We start from the raw sequence: 22,965 nt of genomic DNA on the forward strand, positions 1-22,965 counted from the left end.
AAGATTTCATGCATTTAATTCTTCATGGATTGGAAGTTTAAGAAAAACTGAAAAGCTGCTTTTATTGAAAAATCCAAACTTGTACATTTTTTAAAGTGCTCCCAAAAGAGAAGCCTCACCTACCTCCTTTCCACTGAGCTATGTGGCCTAATGGGTTAAGTACAGGGCTGGTCCTAAATTCCCACCTCTCCTACCAACAAGGCTAAGCAATATTTTTGTACACAAATAGCATTTTAGAAACATTTAGTTGTGAGGTATCACTATTAGACAGATGAGGAAACCGAGTATCAGAGACATAGCCAAGATTACACAGCAATTAGTGTCAGAACCAGGTAACTCCCAGTCCTATTCCTAATCCATCAGATTCCCCACTAGAGTCACTGAAATAGTTCACAAACCTGTAAAACACTTAGCAGCCTGCCATCTTAAATCCTGTACATATCCAGATTTCACATATGCCAGGTAGCATTAAGCCAGATCCTGGCCCCTGCTCACACCCCTTGTACAGTTCCCATAGGTCACAAGATATGGAAAGCTATGCTAATGAAGTAGAGGATGGAAGAACCCTGCCTGGTGTGTGACAGAATGGGAGGCAAGGCTGCCATAGATGCCCTGCTCCACTCCCCCATCGAAACATAACAAAGGCACTCCACTCTTGCCCTTCCCACCACCACATGGCCAAGCACAGTGACTACAGGGCACTAGAGCTTCAGTAACCTCCAGGCACGAGTTGAAGGTGCAGGAAAGAAACAGGGACACAGTCTACTTAGCATTTGCATGAGTGTGCCAACACCACAAGCAACTCCACAAAACATACCTGTGAAGCAAATACATATTCCATATGTGTCCTTTACCCTCCCTCCCCATTCCCTGGGGTTTACCATCACCAGGAACAGTCTGACTTCTGGCACTCTGGCTTGTTCAGTCTTATGATGATTAGGGTCACAAACTAAGCCCAGGATTTCATCCCATTTTGATATACAATAAGTTCCATGATATCAATTTTCTTGTGGTACTGTTTCATAAAGCAATGTAAGTGTTACCATTACTTTACTTTTCCCTGTACATGTGAACATTTCTCTTGATGAAGATTATCAACTTAATAATAAATAAAGATTAATTAATAAAAAGGAATTTTAAAAAATGAAAATGAGAATACAGCAAACAAAATGGAACCTATAGTTATATGTTCATATCCCCAGAGTCTACATTTCTGCCTTTCATGAAATAAATTGAAAAATGAATTATTAACTTTAAAAACCAAGATGAAATAAGAGATCATTTTATGCTCTGTTCATTTATTTCCGCTACTTTATTAGAAATTGCATATGTGTGTGTATTTGGATGACACACTGATTGAACAACTGAATTAATGGTGCAAGAGGCGCTGGATTAACAGCACTGGAAACTGAAGTCATCTATTACATTAAATACACATAAAAAGGTAATGATGGTGCAAGCTTCATCATATTGTGGTACCAAGCATTTCAACCATTACCAAAAGGTCCCACTTTCTGTAAGACAGGCTCATTGTTCATCATGCCCATTCAGCTCTTGCCCTCTCTGCTGAGCCTGCCAACAAAAATACCAACTGTGATGTGGACACTTGTCCATAGGAGATCAACAACTCATTTCACATATTGTAACTGACCAAATGGATTTCAAATGTCTTTCAGTCTCTATCAACATGGGCAAAATTTGAAATACTGACTTAGAGTTGACAAGTCTCATATCCTATTATCAATTCCCTGAGCCATCTATTCCTCACAGAAATTCTATGTTGCTGGTAAAAAAGTATATTTGAATTCCAATTTCCTCTCAATTAGATTTAATCTACTAGAATAAGGTAATAAGGCTTTATAAAATGGGATGGTCTTTGTGTAACTTCTAACAAAATTAAATATAAATGAACTGTGGGAGTAAGATCAATGGAGTACAAAATGTCTTCTTGAATTTTCCTTACAACAAGTCATTCTAATCAGCTGTGAGTTCTTGCACAAATTATATTATTAGAAAAAAATATACACAACTGTAGGGTACCAATGAAACACACAGGACAACCTCAAAAATTCTAGAACAAAGAAATACATGCACAGTTTAATGTACAGAAGCTTAAGAAAAGCCATTGCTTAGTATAACTAAATACTGTATATGTGTCCACCGTGGACATAATCAACCTCAAGTACTATATCAGCCCTCCCACGGATTTGATTAACTTAAAAATTCCCCTCCACAATCCTGACTGCAATCATCCCCAAAATACAGTGAAACCACAGGCAAACCCCTATCTTAAGAGATCACTTTAAATTATCCCCATGCAGTACCCAGTAGATTTTTGTATGACCTTTTGTGAAAGAACACCTCTAGCTACCGATTTTTTTCTGGTCTCTTGGGTGGTTGTTTAAGCCATGGTCTACTGTTTCCTTAATTGCAGAACAAGAGTTATAAAGCAGATCACTATTTCTAATGCTGTAATGTTATTTTGGAAGTATATTCTTCTAGACTGGAATAGTGCTGAAAAACAAGTTCAAGGCACAAGTATTCTGAGCATTTTTTCTCTCAGGTGCTTGGCTGATTGATTCTTGCTCACATGCTCAGGGTCTAACTATCGTCATATGTGGGGTCAGGAGGGAATTTTCCCCCAGGTAGAGTGACCAGATATTTAGGTGTTTGTCCCGCGTCCCAACCCATCTTTGGATCATAGATACGTGCAGCACTAGGTTTTTTTGTTTTGTTTTGTTTTTTCTCTGCCGGCAGCACTCGGCTTTTTTTTTTTTCTCTGCCGGTGAACACCCCCCACCCCAATGTGTCCCGATATTTTCTTCCTCTCATCTGGTCACCCTACCCCCAGGTCAGATTGGCTGTGACGCTGGGGGGGGGGGGGTGTTTCACCTTCTTCATAGCATGTGGGTGCAGGTCACTTGCCAGGATTATCTGGATATGTCTCATTTAATCATTTCCCCGGGGGGCCTTGGGCACAGGTGCACCTCAGTCCATCCTATTCTCTGTCTGTGGCACATAATAATCTAGTCTTCTGTGGGTCTCATTTACTTTGGTTTGATTTCCATTGTTGGGTTTAGTGTGTGGGTGCCGGGTGGTACTGGTGGCCTGTGATATATGGGAGGTCAGACTAGATCAGTGGCTCTCAAACTTTTTTACTGGTGACCCCTTTCACACAGCAAGCCTCTGAGTGCGACCCCCTTTTAAATTAAAAACAGTTTTTAATATATTTAACACCATTATAAATACTGGAGGCAAAGCGGGGTTTGGGGTGGAGGCTGACAGCTCACGACCCCCTGAGGGGTCCCGACCCCCAGTTTGAGAACCCCTGGACTAGATGATCTGGCGGTCTCTTCTGGCCTTAAACTCTATGACTTGATGTATCTGTATGTCTAGCCAGCCAACCAATCAAATAAGACTGCATTCAAAGATGGGGATAGTGGTGACTAAGGCTTGTTGACACAATTTTTGTCAACTTTCTTTTTAGTGGAAAATAAGATTTTGGTTTAAATGAAAATTTTCACAGAAAATGTCTGCTTTTTTTTAAATGTTTTGATTTCTTACCAGAAAACTGAAACCTCCAAAACCAACATTTTTTGGCTGAAAACTGAAAAAATTTCAGTAGCCAGAAAATTTGCTGTTTTCCAACAGAGCTGAAATTTTCCACAAAAGGTCCCAAACAAACCATTTTGCAACCAGCTCTATTGGTGACATCTCTTTTGAAAAGTACCTACATCTTCCTTTCAGATTTCAAAGTATATTATTTGACAGAAAGAAGCACCACACAATAAAACTTACGTTGGCATTCTTTACAGCACTTGCCATCCACATACGCAGGAGCAGAATTCAGTAGACAATCAGAAAATGGGCAAATCAGTGCTTCGCATTGCACAGTACCATTCTGGGAAGAAGAAGAAAAAAGGTTTTAATATAAAATAAAGTTTTTGTGAAATACATGAATTTACAAGCGGTTTCTTAAATGTGAAAAACTCCTCAGCAATACCAAAATAAGTCATATTTACAATGTTTCTCTTAATTATTATTATAAAGAAAGATTCAACCCTAAGTCTTTAAAAAATTATTACTCCAAGTAGGCTTTTTATATGAGTCTGATGTGTTCATTAAGATGAAAATAGTTTTGCTCGGTAAAAAGAAATCTTAAATCATTTGGCGCATAGACATTCTGCCAATCAATTGCAAATTGGTAGATTAGTGTGAAGTATAAAAGCCTCATAGAACAATACTGTGCCTTACAATTTTCACATGAAAGACTGAATTCATTTTTAAAAAGATAATAATATCATAGCTGTATGAAAAATCGGAGACAAAAACATAGCATGTATTTAACACTTTATCTCAATCACAGGCATTTTATCTGACTATATCGGGACTAGGTTTGTTACTGGTAGTTTCTTCTACTTACAACTTCTACTACCTAACAACAAACTGTTAAAAATTGAACAGGTAATTTTCCCCCCAGAAATTTGTGGAACAAAAAGACAGTAAGCCTAAGAAAAACAGTTCAAGGTATTAAAGACTGCAGCACATCGATCTAGGGCTTTTGGGCCTACTCAAAAGTGCACTGCAGTCAATAGGAGTCTTTCCATTGATTTCTAATGGGCTTTGGATCAGGCATTAATGAATGTTTTAAAATGGATGTGCATTAACCAAGACATTATAATTTGGTACTTGCAAAGATACATGCAATTAATTCTGGAATTTTGGTACCTGAGGGGGTCTTCCATCCACCTTAAAACAAACCCTTTTTTATTTGTGGTATAATAGGACATGCATACAGCACTGACATTTTACATTTTATTACATGTTGATCTAGATGTAACCAAAGAAGACTTAATGGAATCAGGAACAAGGGATCCATTAAATCATCTAAGAACAAAGCTATATTTAAGGTATACGAAAAAACCAGGGAATTAATTATCCAGAGAAACAGTCTGTAATACAATACTTGGGGAAAACTTGATGGGGTAAGCATATTGCTTCCAATATAGTTCTTACTTTACCTAGCATCCTCCTAAGCATGCAAGAAAAATGGGGCAAAACTACATATGCTGATCCTGCTGAAAAAATATATAAAACATTTTTAATACACTGGTTCTTTAGAAAAACAGGTTTGCTAGCACTTGATTGTTGCTACCTTGAGAAAAAAACGGTTACTCACCTTTGTAACTGTTGTTCTTCGAGATTTGTTGCTCATATCCATTCCAATTAGGTGTGTGCGTGCCACGTGCACGGCCGTCGGAGATATGTTACCCTATCAACACCTGGTGGGTCGGCTGTGGAGCCCCCTAGAGTGGCGCCTTCATGGCACTCGATATATACCCCAGCCGACCCAGCGCCTCCTCAGTTCCTTCTTGCCGGCTACTCCGACAGAGAGGAAGGGGAGCAGGTTTGGAATGGATATGAGCAACACATCTCGAAGAACAACAGTTACAAAGGTGAGTAACCATTTTTTCTTCTTCTAGTGCTTGCTCATATTGATTCCAATTTGGTGACTCCCAAGTCTTACCTAGGCGGTGGGGTTGGAGTGAAGCAATGTAGACTGCAGTACTGCTCTACCGAAAGCTGCGTCGTCTCTGGCGTGCCGGACGATGGCGTAGTGCGAGGCGAAAGTATGCACTGAAGACCAAGTCGCTGCCCTGCAGATCTCCGATGACGAGGCCTGGGCCCTTGTGGAGTGAGCAGTGAGGGGCGGGGTTGGTACACCGGCCAGATCATAGCAAGCACGGATGCAGGACATGATCCATGAAGAGATCCGTTGAGAGGAGACGGGGAGGCCCTTCATCCAGTCTGCCACTGCAACGAAGAGCTGGGTCGTCTTCCTAAAGTGCTTTGTACGCTTAATGTAGAAAGCAAGGGTCCTATGGACATAGAGGGAGTGCAGCTGCTGCTCCTGGCGACTGGCGTGTAGTTTTGGATAAACTGGAAGAAAAATGTCCTGGCTGATATGGAAGGCCGATACCACCTTGGAAAGAAAGGCCGGGTGAGGTCGAAGCTGCACCTTATCTTTATGGAAAATGGTGTAAGGCAGTTCCGAGGTAAGGGCTCTCAGCTCGGAGACACGCCGCGCCGACGTCATAGCAACAAGGAAAGCAGTTTTCCTGGAGAGGTAGAAAAGGGAGCAGGTGCCCAGTGGCTCGAACGGGGACCCCATGAGTCTGGAGAGGACCAGGTTGAGGTCCCATGTGGGAACTGGCTGTCAAACTTGTAGGTAGAGATGGTCCAGGCCCTTGAGGAACCTGCCAACCATGGGATTGGCGAAGACAGAGCAGCCATTCGCACCCGGGTGAAAAGCCGAGATGGCCGCCAGGTGAACTCTGACAGAAGATGCTGCCAGGCCCTGCTGTTTTAGATCCAGGAGATACTCTAAAATGAGAGGCACGGACGCCTGGAGAGGGGGTGTGTTGTGCTGAGTGCACCAGCACGAAAACCGCTTCCACTTAGCCATATATGTGGCCCAAGCAGAGGGCTTCCTGCTGCCCAAGAGTACTTGCTGTACAGATTCCGAAGAGAGAAATTCTGAAGGGTTTAGCCACACAGCATCCATTCCATGAGGTGGAGAGTCCATAGGTCGGGATGGCAGAGGCGACCGTGATCCTGAGTAATCAGGTCTGGAAGAAGAGGCAATGGGACTGGAGCACCCACAGAGAGCTCCAATAGCGTAGAGTACCAATGCTGTCTGGGCCACGCCAAATCACTCGTGCCCTGTCCCTGCGCACTTTGAGCAAGACCCTGTGCACAAGGGGAAATGGGGGAAAGGCGTAAAACAGTCGACTCGTCCACGGGAACAGGAAAGCGTCTGTGAGAGAGCCCGGGGAGTGGCCTTGGAGGGAGCAGAAAGCTGGGCATTTCCGATTGCTGCGGGAGGCAAAGAAGTCGACGTGGGGAAACCCCTACCTTCGGAAGATGGGGTGGATGACATCTGATCATAGCGACCACTCGTGGGAGCAGACGGAACTGCTCAGGTGGTCCGCCAGCGTGTTCTGGACCTCGAGTAGAAAGAACGCCACCAGGTGAATGAAGTGGGCTATGAAGAATTCCCACAGTCTAACAGCCTCCAGACAGAGAGGGGAGGAATGGGTCCCCCCTTGCTTGTTGATGTAGAACATGTCCGTGGTGTTGTCTGTGAGGACCGCCACACAGCGACCCTGCAGCCGCTCCTGGAAGACTTGACAGGCCAGATGTACCGCAATTAGCTCCCGGACGTTGATATGAAGGGAGAGCACGGACGGGGGCCATAGGCCCTGCGTCTGAATGTCCCCAAGGTGGGCGCCCCTTCCCAGGGCTGATGCATCCGTGACCAGGAACAAGGAGGGCTGGGGGCTGTGAAAAGGGACTCCTTCACAGACCACCCGGGGATCTAGTCAGCAGCGGAGGGAGGCCAGGACCCACTCCGGGAGACTGAGAGCTAAGAGCCGCCTCCAAGAGGAGCTGTTTTAAACGAAAGTCCCGCTCCTTCTTAGTCCGGGGACGAAACTCTTTGCAGATCCTGCACTAGTCTGCTTGATAAGACTCTCTCAGACACTTCAGGCAAGAGTCATGGGGGTCGCCCGTTGGCATGGGCTTAGAGCAGGAACCACAGGGCTTAAATCCTGGAGCGTTGGGCATGAGCCCAAAAGACAAATCGGGAAGGAGGGGGAAAAAACCCCAACCCCACTAATACTAACTATAATTATCAACAACTATAACTATTAACTATTAACTGTGAACTATTAACTATTAACTATAAACTATGCTAGGGAGAGTGGACAGCAGCAAAGCAGGACTCCACAATTCCAACGACCATCACGGGCGGTAAGAAAGAACTGAGGAGGGGCTGGGTCGGCTGGGGTATATATCGAGTGCCATGAAGGCGCCACTCTAGGGGTCTCCACAGCCAATCCACCAGGTGTTGCTAGGGTAAAAATTCTCCGACGGCCGTACACGTGGCACGAGCACACCTCATTAGAATCGATATGAGCAAGAACTCGAAGAAGAAACTGTGAACGTTTCATCATTATATTGTCTCATTAAAAGTGTAGATCAGTGGTTCCCAAACTCGTTCCACCGCTTGTGCAGGGAAAGCCCCTGGCGGGCCGGGCTGGTTTGTGTACCTTCCACGTCTGCAGGTTTGGCCGATCGCGGCTCCCAGTGGACACGGTTCACTGCTCCAGGCCAATGGAAGCTGCTGGAAGCGGCGGCCAGTACGTCCCTTGGCCCATGCCACTTCCAGCAGCTCCCATTGGCCTGGAGTAGCAAACCGCGGCCACTGGGAGCCGCGATCGGCCGAACCTGCAGACGCGGCAGGTACACAAACCGGCCCGGTCCGCCAGGGGCTTTCCCTGCACAAGCGGCGGAACAAGTTTGGGAACCACTGGTGTAGATAAAGAGGACATCAGGGTCCTTGAGTCTCTACTCAAATTGTAGCCATACCATGCAAGTGCAGTTCTTACAGCCATCTGTCCAGGATTCAAATTCTCTGTAGGTGGTGCCCTTCATGATGCAGGTCCTTTCACAATAGCACTGATCCAATTTAGTCATCCTCTGCTCAGCTCGGGACAGCTGTACACATTTCACAAAGATGAGTTATTACATTGGTAAACAGTTTCCATATAACTAAATAATGATCTAACTGCCATCTACCATCCAGGATTGCAGAGTGAAAAAGTACATGTGTGAAAATGGAGTCAGATGATGACTAAGTGGTTATTGTGAAATATTAAATGATTAAGTTCAGCCATTAGAGCAGAAAAATTGGAAGCTGAGACATGCTGCCGCTTACTTTACCCAATGACATCATGGGACTACTGATGCGAGTAGGGCAAGAAGGATTTGGCAAGTGGCTTATCTCTGTGAAGCATCCATTTTGCAATACCCAAACTACTTGCAGGTAATTATCAGATCACATGCAGAACACATGAACTTGAGAGATGGGGAGGCAAGAGTTCTTGTTAATTGCAAGTAAAGCTCACATTTTACATGTATAACACTTATTCCTGCACTTCAACCAGGATATTTCTGTAATTTGTGCTATATTGTAAACCAATGCAGTGTAACATTACAGAACCCAGTATCAAACCAGTGTGTCAATAGCACTCCTACAGACATTTAAAGCACTGACCTTTTTAAAATAATGGTGTAAGCTGATGTATACCCATTGGCAATTGCAGGGCCGGTGCTACCATTAAGGCAAACTAGGCAGTTGCCTAGGGCGCCAAGATTTGGGGGTGCCAAAAAGCGGTGCCCCCAATTTTTTTTTACAACCTTCCTGGGCTGGGCTGCCGGCGGTGCGCTGACACGTGCGGCTCAGACTCCCTCTCCCAGCGCAGCGGCTGCTCCACTTCTCCCACTTCCCAGGCTTGCGGCGCCAATCAGCTGTCTGGCGCCACAAGCCTGGGAGGGGAGGAGAATTAGAGCGGGGGCTGTGTGCTCGGGGAGGAGGCGGAGCAGAGGTGAGCTGGGGTGGGGAGCTGCCGCACGGCTCCCTGGGCTGGGGGGGTGGGGAGCTGCCGCGGGGGGGGGGGGTGCCTCAGGGCGGTGGGGGGGAGCTGCTGCAGGGCTCCCCACCCCAGCTCACCTCTGCTACACACCCTCCCCAGCACGCCGCCCCCGCTCTAATTCTCCTCCCCTCCCAGGCTTGCGACGCCAAACAGCTGATTGGCGCCGCAAGCCTGGGAGGCAGGAGAAGTGGAGCAGCAATGGCGTGCTTGGGGAGGGGGCATACCAGAGGTGAGCTGGGGTGGGGAGCTGCCACACGGCTCCCCGGGGGGAGGGAGCTGCCACAGGGGGGGCGCCTCAGGGCGGAGAGGGGGGCGGGGAGCTGCCGCAGGGCTGGGGGGGGGCGCAAGGTGGAAGTTTCGCCTAGGGTGTGAAACTTCCTTGCCCTGGGTAATTGATATGATCATCAGATAGTAGATGTAGATACTGCTTGAAAGTCCTCTGCCCCAGTACTTGCATATTTTTGGCCTGTTCTTTGAACAGCTCAGGTTTAGAAAAGTCTTAAACCAAAAAAATCCTGCTGCAACAAGCACTGTAAACATGGTAACCTGTTTCATTCCAGTTTTACAAAATCCTTAGTCTGACAGATAGAGCTTGCATATTTATAAACCCTTGTTCAGGAAAGTTGATGGTATTTACTATGAAAATGTGCAATTGCATGAAAACATTGAAATGTAAGAAAGCTCTCTGAATGGAACATCTGTATTTTTTGAGAGAGACCTGAATTGAAGCCTATGCCCCAAACCATGTCTCTGAGTAACTGTTACCTTAGCTGATGTTTTGGCTAAAATGTCCTGTAGCTCCATGATTTTCTGTACAAGTCCATGGAAGTCATTACAAGTTGGGCAGGCTGGAATTACAAACACTACATTTGTTACATTTGTCAAATTGTATATACAATAGGTTCAATCTATACAAGTCACAGCTGAGAACCAATATATTGGAGCTCAAGGTTTTAAAAGAGCTTGCAGGACAAAAATGAAGCAAGAAGCACACCTTTGATTCTATGGTATAAGAACTAATAGACTTACTGCGATTAAGATCTGGGCACTGAGAAATAAATCCTTGAGGCATGACAAGTAGTTGCACATCTTGCATTATGCCCTGTGTGCAAGTGGGGATAGAAAAGAAAGAAGAGTGGGCATTATTTTTACCTGTCAAAATAATATTCCACAGCAATGTTCACCACATAAAACATTAGAGCTCACAAAGAAAAACTGCATGAAAAAACCACCACTGTTAATGAATACAATACTTCTTATTTGCACCCACTGTGGTGATGGGAGAGCAAAGAGTAAGTAAAATAGATAACTGTACATGTACACACATACTGAACCATTTTTAAAGGCATACGATTAAATGTCAAGATGTAATTAAATGACAAGAGTCTGGTTGTTTTGAATTCATTGTTATTTTTAGTTACCCATTGAAGAAAAGCTTGAAAATGACCTTTAAAGCAACTTAAAAATTTATTTCCAGTTTCAGGGTCTTTAAAACACTGTTTTAAATAAAATGCAAATGTTCACTGAACTACTGTTGTCAAACGGAAGTGAAGATTAAAGAAACTTGAGTCATGAAAAACAGATTCAGACAGGCATTTCATGATTTTGATATGGATCTTTTCATATAGCATACCTAATTCAAAGAAGCAACATATCTATTACACAGCTACAGAGGAGCATCTTGACAATTTAGGGGAACAGGACGTTTAGCATGAAATTCAAATATACCAGCTGGAAATGACCTGTTTCACCCAGAAGGACAGATCACATGTTTACAGGCAGAATTCACACACATCCTTAGTCATTAAGATATAATTAGCAGCCACTTTGCTGCTCTCCTAAAGCAAAGGCCAAACGCAACTTAGAAATGAACCATCCTATCACACACATTGCAGATATCCCTTTCATCTACCCTTCCTTCCATGCCTTACACTGATCTTCAAAACTCATTCTTAAAAGAAATGCAATGAACTGGCAATGAATTACAACAGGATTTATAGCGCTATGAAGAAAAGGTATCAAAACACTGTGGGCTCAATCCTAATTTAAGGCCAAATCCCACACTGATTCAGCGGGAGCAAATTTAGGTTCAAAACCAAATAAAACCCTAGACCAGGATCTTCACAAGTGATCCATGATTTTGGGGGCCTCATTTTTCGGCTATCCAATGTGAGACTGATTTTCAGAAAGTGCTCGGCATACACCTTCAGAAAACCAAGCCCCTAGGCACCCAATCCCACTAGTCATTTATTAAAATCTTGGGCTACAAGTCTGAAGAGATTTACAGTCCACAATGCTATGTTCAATATTTTTGTTTTCAGTTTAACCATTTGTAATATCATATATTGATCAATAAAATCAATGTATTTTGGATGGATTGGTGCTATTATTCCTTGCTGAATTTCATTTAATTTGGCTTTTCTCAGTAAGGAAAAAATCTCGTGGTATTTTGACTCATCTAGACTTCCTTGACAAACAACTAAAATAAACCAAAAGGCAACTACAAATGGTGTCTTTCATTTTACACCTTGATGTGTGTGCATGTTCCATCACAGTCCGAGACATTTCAGAAAATGGATGAGTATCATGTAAAGGCTTGAAAAGAAATAAATACATGATAGTCTAAAAACTGTATTAGTCATAAGCAGAAAATACAGAACATTAAGTGAGTTTTGGAGCAGTATAAGCAATTTTGGAAGGGCTCACTCACCCTTGGAGCAACCCCTTGAGTCAGTGCGAGCTGTTGCCACTATCTTTGGCTCCAGCACCTCCTGCTGGCCAGCTGCCTCTGGCCCCAGGTCTTGTGGCTCAGCCCTCTGGCCAAGACAGCTAAATTCAGACCCCTTCTGGGTATCATAAACAAGCCCTCAAAAAATCCAAAGAAAACTGAATAGTTCTCCTACCCTCTTTGGCTATTGTGGTCTTTTCTTCTCTACTTACAAATCCTATCTCAAGGCTTCCCTCGCAGAAGCCTACATTGCCCCATCATGTGCTGTCCCCAGTCTCTCTGTCTATGTAACCTAACCCTGGGCTTCGCTCAGTCAGAGAGACCGGTCTTCTCTGCTGTCTCTCCCCGCAAGTAGCTCTTTCAGTCTACTTATTACGACTTAGCTCCATCCCCCCTCAGGTCAGGAGCCAATTAGCTCCTCTCCTCCCCAAGTGCAAACCCTGACTAATTGGGCGCTTTTGCCAGCCTTGCAAGTGATGGGATTAAGCCCCATTACACACATCTCTCAAGGTAGTGCCCATCAGGACTCTCTCTCCCCATCACTGTATGGGGCCCAGGGGCGGCTCTATGTTTTTTGCCGCCCCAAGCACGGCAGTCAGGCCACCTTCGGCGGCATGCCTGTGGGCGGTCCATGGTCACGCTGGTTCGGCGACGTTTCTGCAGGTGATCTGCCGGTCCCACGGCTTCGGCGTACTCGCCGCCGAATTGCTGCCGAAACCGCAGGACCGGTGGACCTCCCGCAGGCACGCCGCCGAAGGCCGCCTGACTGCCGCCCTCACAGCAACTGGCAGGCCGCCCCCCGCATCTTGCCGCCCCAGGCACGCGCTTGCTGCGCTGGTGCCTGGAGCCTCCCCTGACGGGGCCCTGCAGTTGCTTCCTCTAAGTAGTACTCAGATAAACAAACAATTTTTATAATCTAGCATGTCTTCAGAATGTCCCTTCCAGTATTCTCTATCTTGGAGTGTAACTGCAGAGCCTCTTTTGCAGCAGTTAATCTCTCTTGAAGTTCCCAGATCTGTTTACTCTCCATGGACAGTCCGGCCTCTTGTGATTGCCCTTTGGGTGCCGGGTCAGGGTCCACAATTGAGGCAGCTTCTCCTGTCTCCTCATTCAGAGCATCCATTCCCCATGAACCCACCCAATCCAATTTCTTTTCTGCAGGGGCCTGTTCTTGGCTTTTAGAGGTTGGGGCACCCTTTCCACATATTTCCATGGTTCTCAGTGCAGCCAGCTCCCATTTGTGTTGCTGCCAACAATTCTTTTCATATGCCAGCTCTAGTCTTGTCCAAATCTGTTCTTGCTCTTGTTATGTGGCCTTCTCTATTATTTTCTGTCATTAGGGTTGCCAATTTTGTTTAGATGTATTCCTGGAGGTTTCAATCACATGACAAGCTTGAATTAAAGATAAATCTTTAATTCCTGGAGACTCCAGGACAATCCTGGAGCATTGGCAACCTTATCTGTCATGAGGTTTTCACCTCCTCCAGCTCTTGGTTTGCCTTGTGCAATTGTGTTTCTAGGGCCTCTAGCTGGCTTGGCGTCTCTTGTTCAAATCTCTCAACTACATTTCCCCAGTCCTTTGAGTACTCGGCCCTGTCTCTAGGCCACCCGGCACAACAGCCTGTGTCCAGATGAGAGTTGCCTTATGGTTAATTTGTTCATGTGATATCCTTTTTTAGGGATAGGGATAGGGCTGGGAAATTAGGCCAGTGTCTCCCTACAATTATGGGCAAGGAGAGGTTTCTTAATATACCAACTCTCAGCTTGTACCTGTTTTTGCAGTTGGGAGTCTACTCCCTCAAACCAGTGTCCAACCGCACCTGGAGTCAATCAGTCCTCTCGTTTCACATCTAGACACATTAGCAGTTCTGGTAAGCTGGAGCATGCCCCCTACTGAGGGAACATGACAAATCGTAGACGTTCCTGTAGTAACAATCCAAATAGCCACACTCCATGAAAGGGTAGTCCTTTCTTTTGTGACCTGGTTGACCACACCCGAAACACACCACCATATTCTCCTGACAGACTCCTGGGTGCTTGGTGATGACTGAGGTCCCACTCCCTCTTCTGGTTTCTTAGGTACCAGATTGCCTAAGAACTTCTCTCCACATATGTCTCCCTTGCCATCTCAAAATCAGGGTTCTCTGTTACCCTGCTTTCCTTGGAATAGTCCCCGTGAACTAACCCCTTGTTTGGGTGGTTCAGTATTATCTGCTTCCATGTAGGCCTCTGCTCTCTCAATGGCCTCATCAGTAGAAATCAAAATCTCCAGACCCAACTTTGGGCTCTGGCAGACAAGATCCTTAGAAATTGTTCTAATGTTACACCACCTTGTCTAAAGAGAGTATGTCAGGGTGTAACCATCATGTGGCCAGGCCCCGTAAACACTGTGCTGCCACTCTAGGGCATATCCCCTGGGGAAAGGCTCTATCCTAAACCAGTGTTGGTATGTTTCCGGGGTCAGCCCCAGCCAAAATGGCTTCTTTCACAATTCTGTCGGACCTACTCGTCAGACAAAGCTCGGTAGGTCACTTGAGCTTCTCCCGAAAGGAATGAGGACAATCAAGCTGCCCAAAAGGATTTGGCCTGCTGCAGTTGCTACCCTCTCAAAAGTGCTCAAGAAGGCCTCTGGGTTGTTACCTGGGCCCAATTTTGCGAGGCCGGGAACTGGTCTGGCAGAACTTTCTTCTCCTGAAACTACCCAGGGCCCTGGGATCCACTTCTCTAGGCACTGCAGGAAACGTTCTTGCTGAGCCTGTTGAGCCTCTTGCTGTTGTTGTTTCCCTTATAATAGACACAACAAGAGAGCATGTGTCTGCTCCTGTTGCACTGCCAGCATGCGGAAAAGCTCCTCCACATTCCCCAACAGGGGGAAAAAGGCCTTCGTCTGTCCATCTGCTCCCCACTTTTAAGGTAGTTGGTATCTCCCTCCTTTCTCATAAGGTGGGTGTCTCCACAACCCCAAGTCTGGTACCAATATGTGGCAGGGCTCACTCACCCTCAGCACACACCCTTGAATCAGTGCAGGGTGTTGCCACTCTCTTCGGCTCCAGAGCCTCCTGTCGGCCACCTGCCTCAAGCCCCATGTTTTCTGTGGCTCACCCTCTGGCCAGGTCACCTAAGTTCAGACCACTTCCAGGGTATCATAAAAAAATCCAAATGAAACCGAGTAGTTCTCCTACCATCTTGGGCTATTGTAGTCTTTTCTACTCTATTTACAAATCTTATCTCAAGGTTTCCCTTGCAGGAGCCTACACTGTCCCTGTAGTGTGCAGTCCCCGTTCTCTCTGTCTGTGTCTCTGTCTTTAACCCTGGGCTTCTCCCAGCCAGAGAGACCCGTCTTCTCTGCTGTCTCTCCCCCAAATTGAGCTCCTTCCATCTACCTATTACAGCATAGTTCCGCCCCCTCTCGCTGGGAGCCAGTTACGACTTGCCTCTCCAAGTGCAAAGCAAGACCAATTGGGTGCCTCCACTAGCCTTGCAGGGTTGGGGGTTAAGTCCCATCACAGTAATCTTTAATTATTTTTAAATAATTTTGTTTTCTTAAGTCAAGAATGCCACTTTTCAGTGGATTCTGCCCTCTATGGACTTGGTCACCTCTCAGCCATTTAACAAGGAGATTGGCATTTAATATAGAGAAGGAAAAATATACTGAATTTAAAAAACATACAGGGCTCAGTTTTCAAAACGGAGTGCCTGATGGGACATCCATTCCATATCTCAAACCCACTTGGGATTTAAATCCACACTTAGGCATGGAAAACGTGTGTTTACACATCTAATGCTGATTTCAGCACCAAAGGCAGGACTTGCATTGAAAATTAAAATCATAGTGTTTTATCCAAGATTTAAAAATTAGCAAGGCAGATTCAGCCAGGACACAGTGCCCAGGATCCAAAGTACTCTAGCCTTCAGGGCCTCAAGTACTAGAACATCCTTGTGGAGACAGGGCTGCCAGGTGTCTGAAACTTCTGTTCTGCATGGGACCCCCCCCAGCCAACCCCCGAAATGGGTGAGGTCAAACCATGGACAGGGAGTGTGGCCAAGGAGTCATCGAATATGAATTAAGCATGACCATAAATCTTAACATTTTCTAGTCCAAATGCAAAAACTTACTTCTTCAACCTTGCTTTCCCATATAGCAACATGTAGTAATATAGTCATTGTAAAGTTAAAATGCAAAATAAAACACCTGTAACTATTCTCCCGGGGGAAGAAACTTTGTTCTCTTTACTGATGTTAATCACCTTGTTAATTTCTAACCCTGGAAGATGCTCAGAGGTGTAATTTAAGAACCTAAACACAATAGAAGGATAATGGCATTGAGGACCATGTATTGTATTGGAGTAGATAGCTCTTTCCTCTGGTGAAAAATATTCTGTGACAAAAAACATACATCTAACTGTGCAACAGGCAATACAATCCCTATTCTGTTGTCTCCGAGGAGCCCCTTTCACCTTAGTCATCGATCATGCCCCTCTTAAATGGCTAACTGGCTCTCTAGCTTTACTTATTCACAGTATACCATAATTTGGCAGCAGCCCAACTGAACACAGATTTCTTTGCTCATGGGGATTGTGGCTCCTGACACACATGCAGTGGATCTCACTTTGGTGTAAGGAAGTGTGTGACAGGATGCATGATGGTTGTGGTAACTTATTTTCAACTCTAACTAATAAAGATTGGCTCCTGATGACAACTCCTTGCTGATCACAGCAGTTTCATTCCAGATGAGTAACCCCACCAGCTGATTCAGCACATGGTTCAGGCATCCTCCTCTGTGGAACCTTTTACAGACTCCTGGTAGCAAGATAAACCTTATTTGTCTCAGGCAAACCCCTGGGAGGAAGTTGGTGGAGTGAGGATCCTCTCACCTCCCATGAGGGTGAATCCCTCTGGAGCACAACGGCCAGCATTGGTGCTGGAGGATGAAATTTGCCTGCCCCTATGACAAGGAGTATGTTCTGCTTAAGGGAACTGGACTAACAGCATCCTCACATGATAAAGCCTTTATGTACCACAGTATTTAAAATATTTCCACTGCTTCAGATATGGAGGGAACACTTGCCATTTTTACCTATGTTCAGTCTTTTCCTCTCAGGGAAAGCCTACCTTAAAATAACCATGTGCGTTATTCCTCTGTCCCAACCAAAATGCTGTACCCAAAGGTAAATCCATGTAGGGCTTTTCCACAACCCTTTCATAAATTCTGTTAAGAAACAATAGAAGAAATAAACCTCAAATGGTTATCATTTCATTTATTACTGAGCAGGAATGCTCCAGACTACTACTTATTAATATGAAATATCACTCTTCACTTACCTATTACAGTCCACATGTAAAATCAAGTGTGAGGCACTGATTGCTAAGGAAAGCCTGTGCCACTTATCATCTGCCAAAATGTACGGAAACACTTCTGTGTGTGAGCGATGGCCGCCTGAACGGTAATGCAACCTGATTTCATTTCGATGTCCACTGCTCTCCAGTTCCAAGTACCTACACCAAAAACGCAGCATTGAGTCATTAAGCATTCATATCAGGACAGGAGAATGCAACACTGCATATAATGTGGTGGCTGATTATCATATATGAATGATTAACAAGAGGAAGAAACCAAGAGAAGGAGGCCCTCAGTCAGAGTGAAAATAGAGTTGGTCTGCAATGTTGGTCTTGTATTTTCCTTTTAAATAACTCTTTTAGGAGCAGAATGCAGCCTTCATGCAAGTGTGTCAGATCTCAAGCTAATAAGAAGAATTCCACTAGCATCATCAAATTAGATCTCTTCTGTTGCTCTTTAAACACCAATGTGTTCCTTAACATAGTACCATCTTTCTATTATTAAAATAATCTGATTCAGAACCACACAAAATCCAGCACACTATTCTCAGATAGTGGGCAGAGTATCCTGGAGATATACAGGCACACTAAATATAATGAAGACAACACCAAGTGCTGTGAGTGGAACTATTACCCATCATCAGGACTACTGGGGTAGTAATAAGCAAGCAAGAACTGAGGCTGGATATTGCCTTCTTGCTTTAGGATATACTGTGACATCCCTTTGCATTATTCATAATCACAGTTTTTGCCAAAGAACTGGAGGTGAAGAAATGCTAGGCCCTTCTGAACTCACATACGCTTGGTACAAAACAGCATTATATGTATACCAAAGTTGGGTGAATTTGAGCACAGACAAGCTGGAGATGCAGCTGTAGGTGGATTTAAAAGCTCCTCATGGTCCAACCCATACCAGGATAGACAGAGTTACTCCCTGCCTATCCTGAGAAATAGGCCTCTTCTAGTACGCAAGAAACTGCCTGACAAATCATCCTGGGAAGGGCAGGGCTTGCTCACTCCTTGCTCAGGTCCTATGAAGCCCCTTATTGCTACACCCTGCAAAAGGGAGCTAAGGGTGGAATGATGGTGACGGTGGGAAGGGGCAATCGAAGTCTGAAAAGAGGTTCTGTGTATGCTGTACCACCAACACATGTGTTTTATGCAGCTGTGTGGGAGTCAAGTATATATTTCATTTCCAAGCCAGAAGTAACTGATCTTACCAAACCCAGACAAATATCCATTACCAAACCTATGCAAATGTATGACCCCTTTAATACCTGCTGCAGATCCACAGCTACTGGCTGGTACAGACCACGCCACTCGCAGTAGGAGTAAGAGAAGGCCCAGGAAAACCTAAACTCATCAATCAGTATTGCCTGCCCCACGCATTCAAAAATCACAAGCCAGGTTTAAAAATTGGTTTAAACATCATGAGATTTTTTTAAAGAATAAAATTTGGAATTAATTTGTTTTCTGGGTTTTGAATCTTTATTGTTCACATTTTCAAGCTTTTCTCTGAAACCATGAGACCTAGAAACTTTTTTTTTTTTAAACAAAATCTGGGATTCTCCAATAACCACATAAATCCAGGAGCTGTTGCTTTAAGGAAAAAAAACACTAAATATCATGAGAGTTGCAAGAAGATGACAAGAGCTGGCAATCTCCCTTTTTTTCTGTACAAGATTGATGGAATGGTTGTGGTTTGATACCATGTGTGTGGTTCTGTTTGTTTGCTTGTTTTGTTCTAATAAGACAAGTGTTTTTCTAAAGTACAGGAAGGATAAGGAATTTAGTTTGCAAGGTGGGTGAGAGGAGACAAGATAAGTGAGTAAAAATAATCTTTTACGACCCCTGCTTCAAGGGAGGGGCTCAAATCACATCGCTCCTTTCTTTTAGCTTTTATAATCGTTAAATGTGCCCTGCAATAGCATCAAAACAGTTACCTTTCGCAAAACTGGCAAAAGTCACGTTCCCCTTCCTCCCCATAAAGAGTATTTCAGCATGTTCTAATCTCTGCATTAACAAAGCAGTGAACTGACATCAGCAATCAAATTTACAATCTACAATAATTTACCTCCTTGTGGCCCAACAATCATTTTTGCATTGGCAAGAAACGTAAACTAACTGAAGGCTCGGCTGCAAAGAAAACGGGCAATAGTGACAGGGCATCAGTCAACTTAACAACCTCCTTCATAAGTCATGCTTAAAGGATAAAAATAAGGTCACTCCTGATCAAACGAAGAGGTTGAACATATTGTACAGCTCTTTCAGCAACTGATCATAGATCTAAACCTGAGCGAGAGAGATAGGAATATGTTAAAAGATCATCTCTTAGAATAGATAAGCGTCTGATCCTGCTCCCTTGGAAGTCGATGGGAAAACTTCCTTCCATGGAAGGATGAGCAGGCCAAGTGCATAGGAACGTTAAAAAAAATGAAAAAATAAGTATATTAGTTGTAAAATAAACAACCATTTTGCTGTTTGGTATATTGAGGACTACATTGGAATTGCAAGCTATCACTTTATACTGCACCCTGTCTATACTGCATCCTTCTTTTGGCGGTGAGTAGAATACATACACAGCATGCCACCCAAGCACGGGTATAAATAGCAGCGTAGACAGTGAGGCACTGCTTAGGCAAGTAGAATAGACATGCCACAACCTTAGGGTATGTACCCTGCACGTCTCTCTACATGCCCAAGCAGTGCCTCCCCTGTCTACACTGCTAAAATTGCTGCCTCCTTGCTGCTGGAACCTTTCCCCGCTGCCAGAGACTTAAACTGCCATATACATGCTACATACCGCAATGTGGTCACAGCCTGCTTTTCACTGTGGCATGTACCCACTTACTCTACATGGTGCTGCCAGTGGTGTGAGGTGTACAGGTACCTTAAGAGTGAGAGGGTTTCTTGGCCCTGCTTGCAGGCTAGGGGGCTCTGTAAGGAAATATGCAATCTGGGCCTAGCGTCAGTGTGGAAAGGGCCAGCTTAAAGCAAGGTTGTGCCATAGAGCCTTAGGGGGCAACATGTTTTCTCTTTCTCGGTTTTTGGGTTCTGGTGTGTTATCATTCTGAATTCTAAGAAATAAAGTAGCTTTATATTGCAATTGCCAGTAACAGTATTTATGTTTTTTAATCCAATTTCTTTGTGTGTATGCTGTGAACATAACACTTACATAGATGGGCTAGAAGAGGGTTTGCTGGGGAATATTTGGGTCTTGGAACTTACGTGAAATTTTTGGCAAGTGATGGAGTCTGGCAGAGAAAAGAAGGAAACATGGGGTCAGCTCACAGCATTAAAGCAAGAACTTTTGATGGGATAAACCATGAGGTTGGAATTTGGATGTGCAGCCTTCTGGATAAAACATGAACTGCAGTTCAGGACTCCTGGTTCTATTTCCAATTCTGTCACTGATTCACTGTGTGAACTATAGGTAAACTCTCTGTTTACTAATCCATAACAAGAGCAAACCACTATTTATCTGCCTCACAGCAGGGCCTAATTAGTGTTTTTAAAAGCTCTTGGTGATTGTTAAACAAAAAGTATGCTGCTGTATCTAAATGTAGACGATTATCAGTTTCCACCATCTTGCTGTTATTTTTCATGACTACAAAAATAATAAAGGCCCAAGCAAAGTCTTCCAGTGAGTAAACACTGACCAGTAATGACAATGTAACTTTAAAAACTCAGTTTATAATCCAGCTGGAAACAAACATGCTATCAGCAAGGGTAAAAACCAGCCGTACAAACGATTATTAATTTACGAGGGTGAGTCATGGCACCCAACATGAGGGCGGGGAGCCACTGTCCTCCATCTTGTCATTATCACACAGTTTATCTTAAAAGTTCAAAAATTAAAAAAAAAAAAAGCACCATTGAGAGAATAATAGTTTATTGCTCACAAACAATGTATAGAGGCATCAGGGAAACACAGTGACAGAAGCAGCTGAAACAGCACCACCTTAAGCATGAACTAATGTTATGAAACTGAGACACAGGGGAGGGATTGGGGCGTTAATCATTTTATCTCATATCAGATTCACCACAGAGTGGGCCAGATCCTCAGCTGGTCTAAGCTGACTTAACTCCATTGAATTCAATAGACCTATGCTGATCTACATCAGCTGAGGTTCTCTAAAGTATGTAAGGGATAGAATGTCCTCAAGATCAGGGGCATCATTTCAGAAAAAATTCAGGGGGCCTGGAAGCGGGGGTCAGTTGTGTCAGCATAAAGAACACCATATGTGATTATATTATATCCTGCAAAGTTGGGGTGGGGGGAGTGTAAGACATAATGGAGCATACAGCTCTATGAAAAGTCAGGGGGGCAAGAGCATACCAAGGTGGTGGGGGAGGGGACTGCCCTCCCTTTAACCCATAGAAAATGATGCCCTACTCAAGATGGGCAAATATAATTAGTGATGGAAATGTAAGGCCAAATTTTGCACAGAAAGAAACCACAGTAACTTCTGTTAACTTCAGAGTGAGCACATGTGAATAAGTGACAGCAGATTTGGGCTGTGATTCTCACAGATGCTCTCCCACGCCTATAGAAAAGTAAACTAAACCTCAGCAAATCAACTTGGATAACAGGTAACACAGTGACAAAACTATTCTAAATGTCTCTGCTGTGCTAAGGAGTTCTAAATGTGTAGGGGAGGAAAATGACTGCTGGTAGGGGGGTATACATTTCCATTCTGTGAGCCAGCTGTTCTCCAAGGCAGATTTACTTCCAGGGAGAGCAGGAGGTGGTTTGTACTCCTGGCCTCTCCCAAGGATTCTGCTGAAGGAAGGCTCCATAGGAGCCTCATTAGCTGAACCAGTGCATCTCTTTTCCTGCACCCACAGCCCAGATTCATAGATTCTAAGGCCTAAATCAGTGGATCTCAAACGTTTGTATTGGTGACTCCTTTCACACAACAAGCCTCTGAGTGTGACCCCCCCCCCCTTATAAATTAAAAACACTTTTTTTATATATAACATTATTATAAATGCCGGAGTCGAAGCAGGTTTTGGGGGTGTAGTCTGATAGCTCGTGACCCCCTATGTAATAACCTTGTGACCCCCTGAGGGGTCACAACCCCCAGTTTGAGAACCCCTGGCCTAAAGGGACCATTGTGATCATCTGGTCTGACCTCTTGTATAGCACAGGCCATAGAACTGCCCTAAATAATTCCTAGAGTAGATCTTTTAGAAAAAACATTCAATCTTGGTTTTAAAATTGTCAGCAATGGAGAATCCACCACAACCCATTGTTCCAATGATTAATTACCCTCACCATTAACAATTTACACCTTATTTCCAATCTGAATTTGTCTAGCTTCAACTTGCAGCCATTAGATTTTGTTATACCTTTCTCTGCTAGACTGAGGAGTCCATTACTAAATATTTGTTCCCCATGTA

General features: G+C 44.3%; 1 protein-coding gene across 2 annotated transcripts in view; it reads right to left on the bottom strand.

The window, feature by feature from the left end:
• Window positions 1–22,965, bottom strand: part of NELL2 (neural EGFL like 2) — a 225,240-nt gene that overhangs the window by 147,920 nt on the left and 54,355 nt on the right. For both annotated transcript variants that reach the window (XM_065405280.1, XM_065405271.1), the window contains exons 4-9: window positions 17,548–17,721; window positions 17,338–17,434; window positions 10,527–10,599; window positions 10,263–10,345; window positions 8,431–8,559; window positions 3,799–3,901 (exon numbers count right to left, since the gene is read on the bottom strand). In XM_065405280.1, coding sequence (XP_065261352.1) covers window positions 3,799–3,901; window positions 8,431–8,559; window positions 10,263–10,345; window positions 10,527–10,599; window positions 17,338–17,434; window positions 17,548–17,721 — 659 coding nt within the window. The remainder of the gene's footprint in view (window positions 1–3,798; window positions 3,902–8,430; window positions 8,560–10,262; window positions 10,346–10,526; window positions 10,600–17,337; window positions 17,435–17,547; window positions 17,722–22,965) is intronic.

The sequence above is a fragment of the Emys orbicularis genome, chromosome 1 (assembly GCF_028017835.1).
Source record: "Emys orbicularis isolate rEmyOrb1 chromosome 1, rEmyOrb1.hap1, whole genome shotgun sequence".
NCBI classification, from domain to species: Eukaryota; Metazoa; Chordata; order Testudines; family Emydidae; genus Emys; species Emys orbicularis.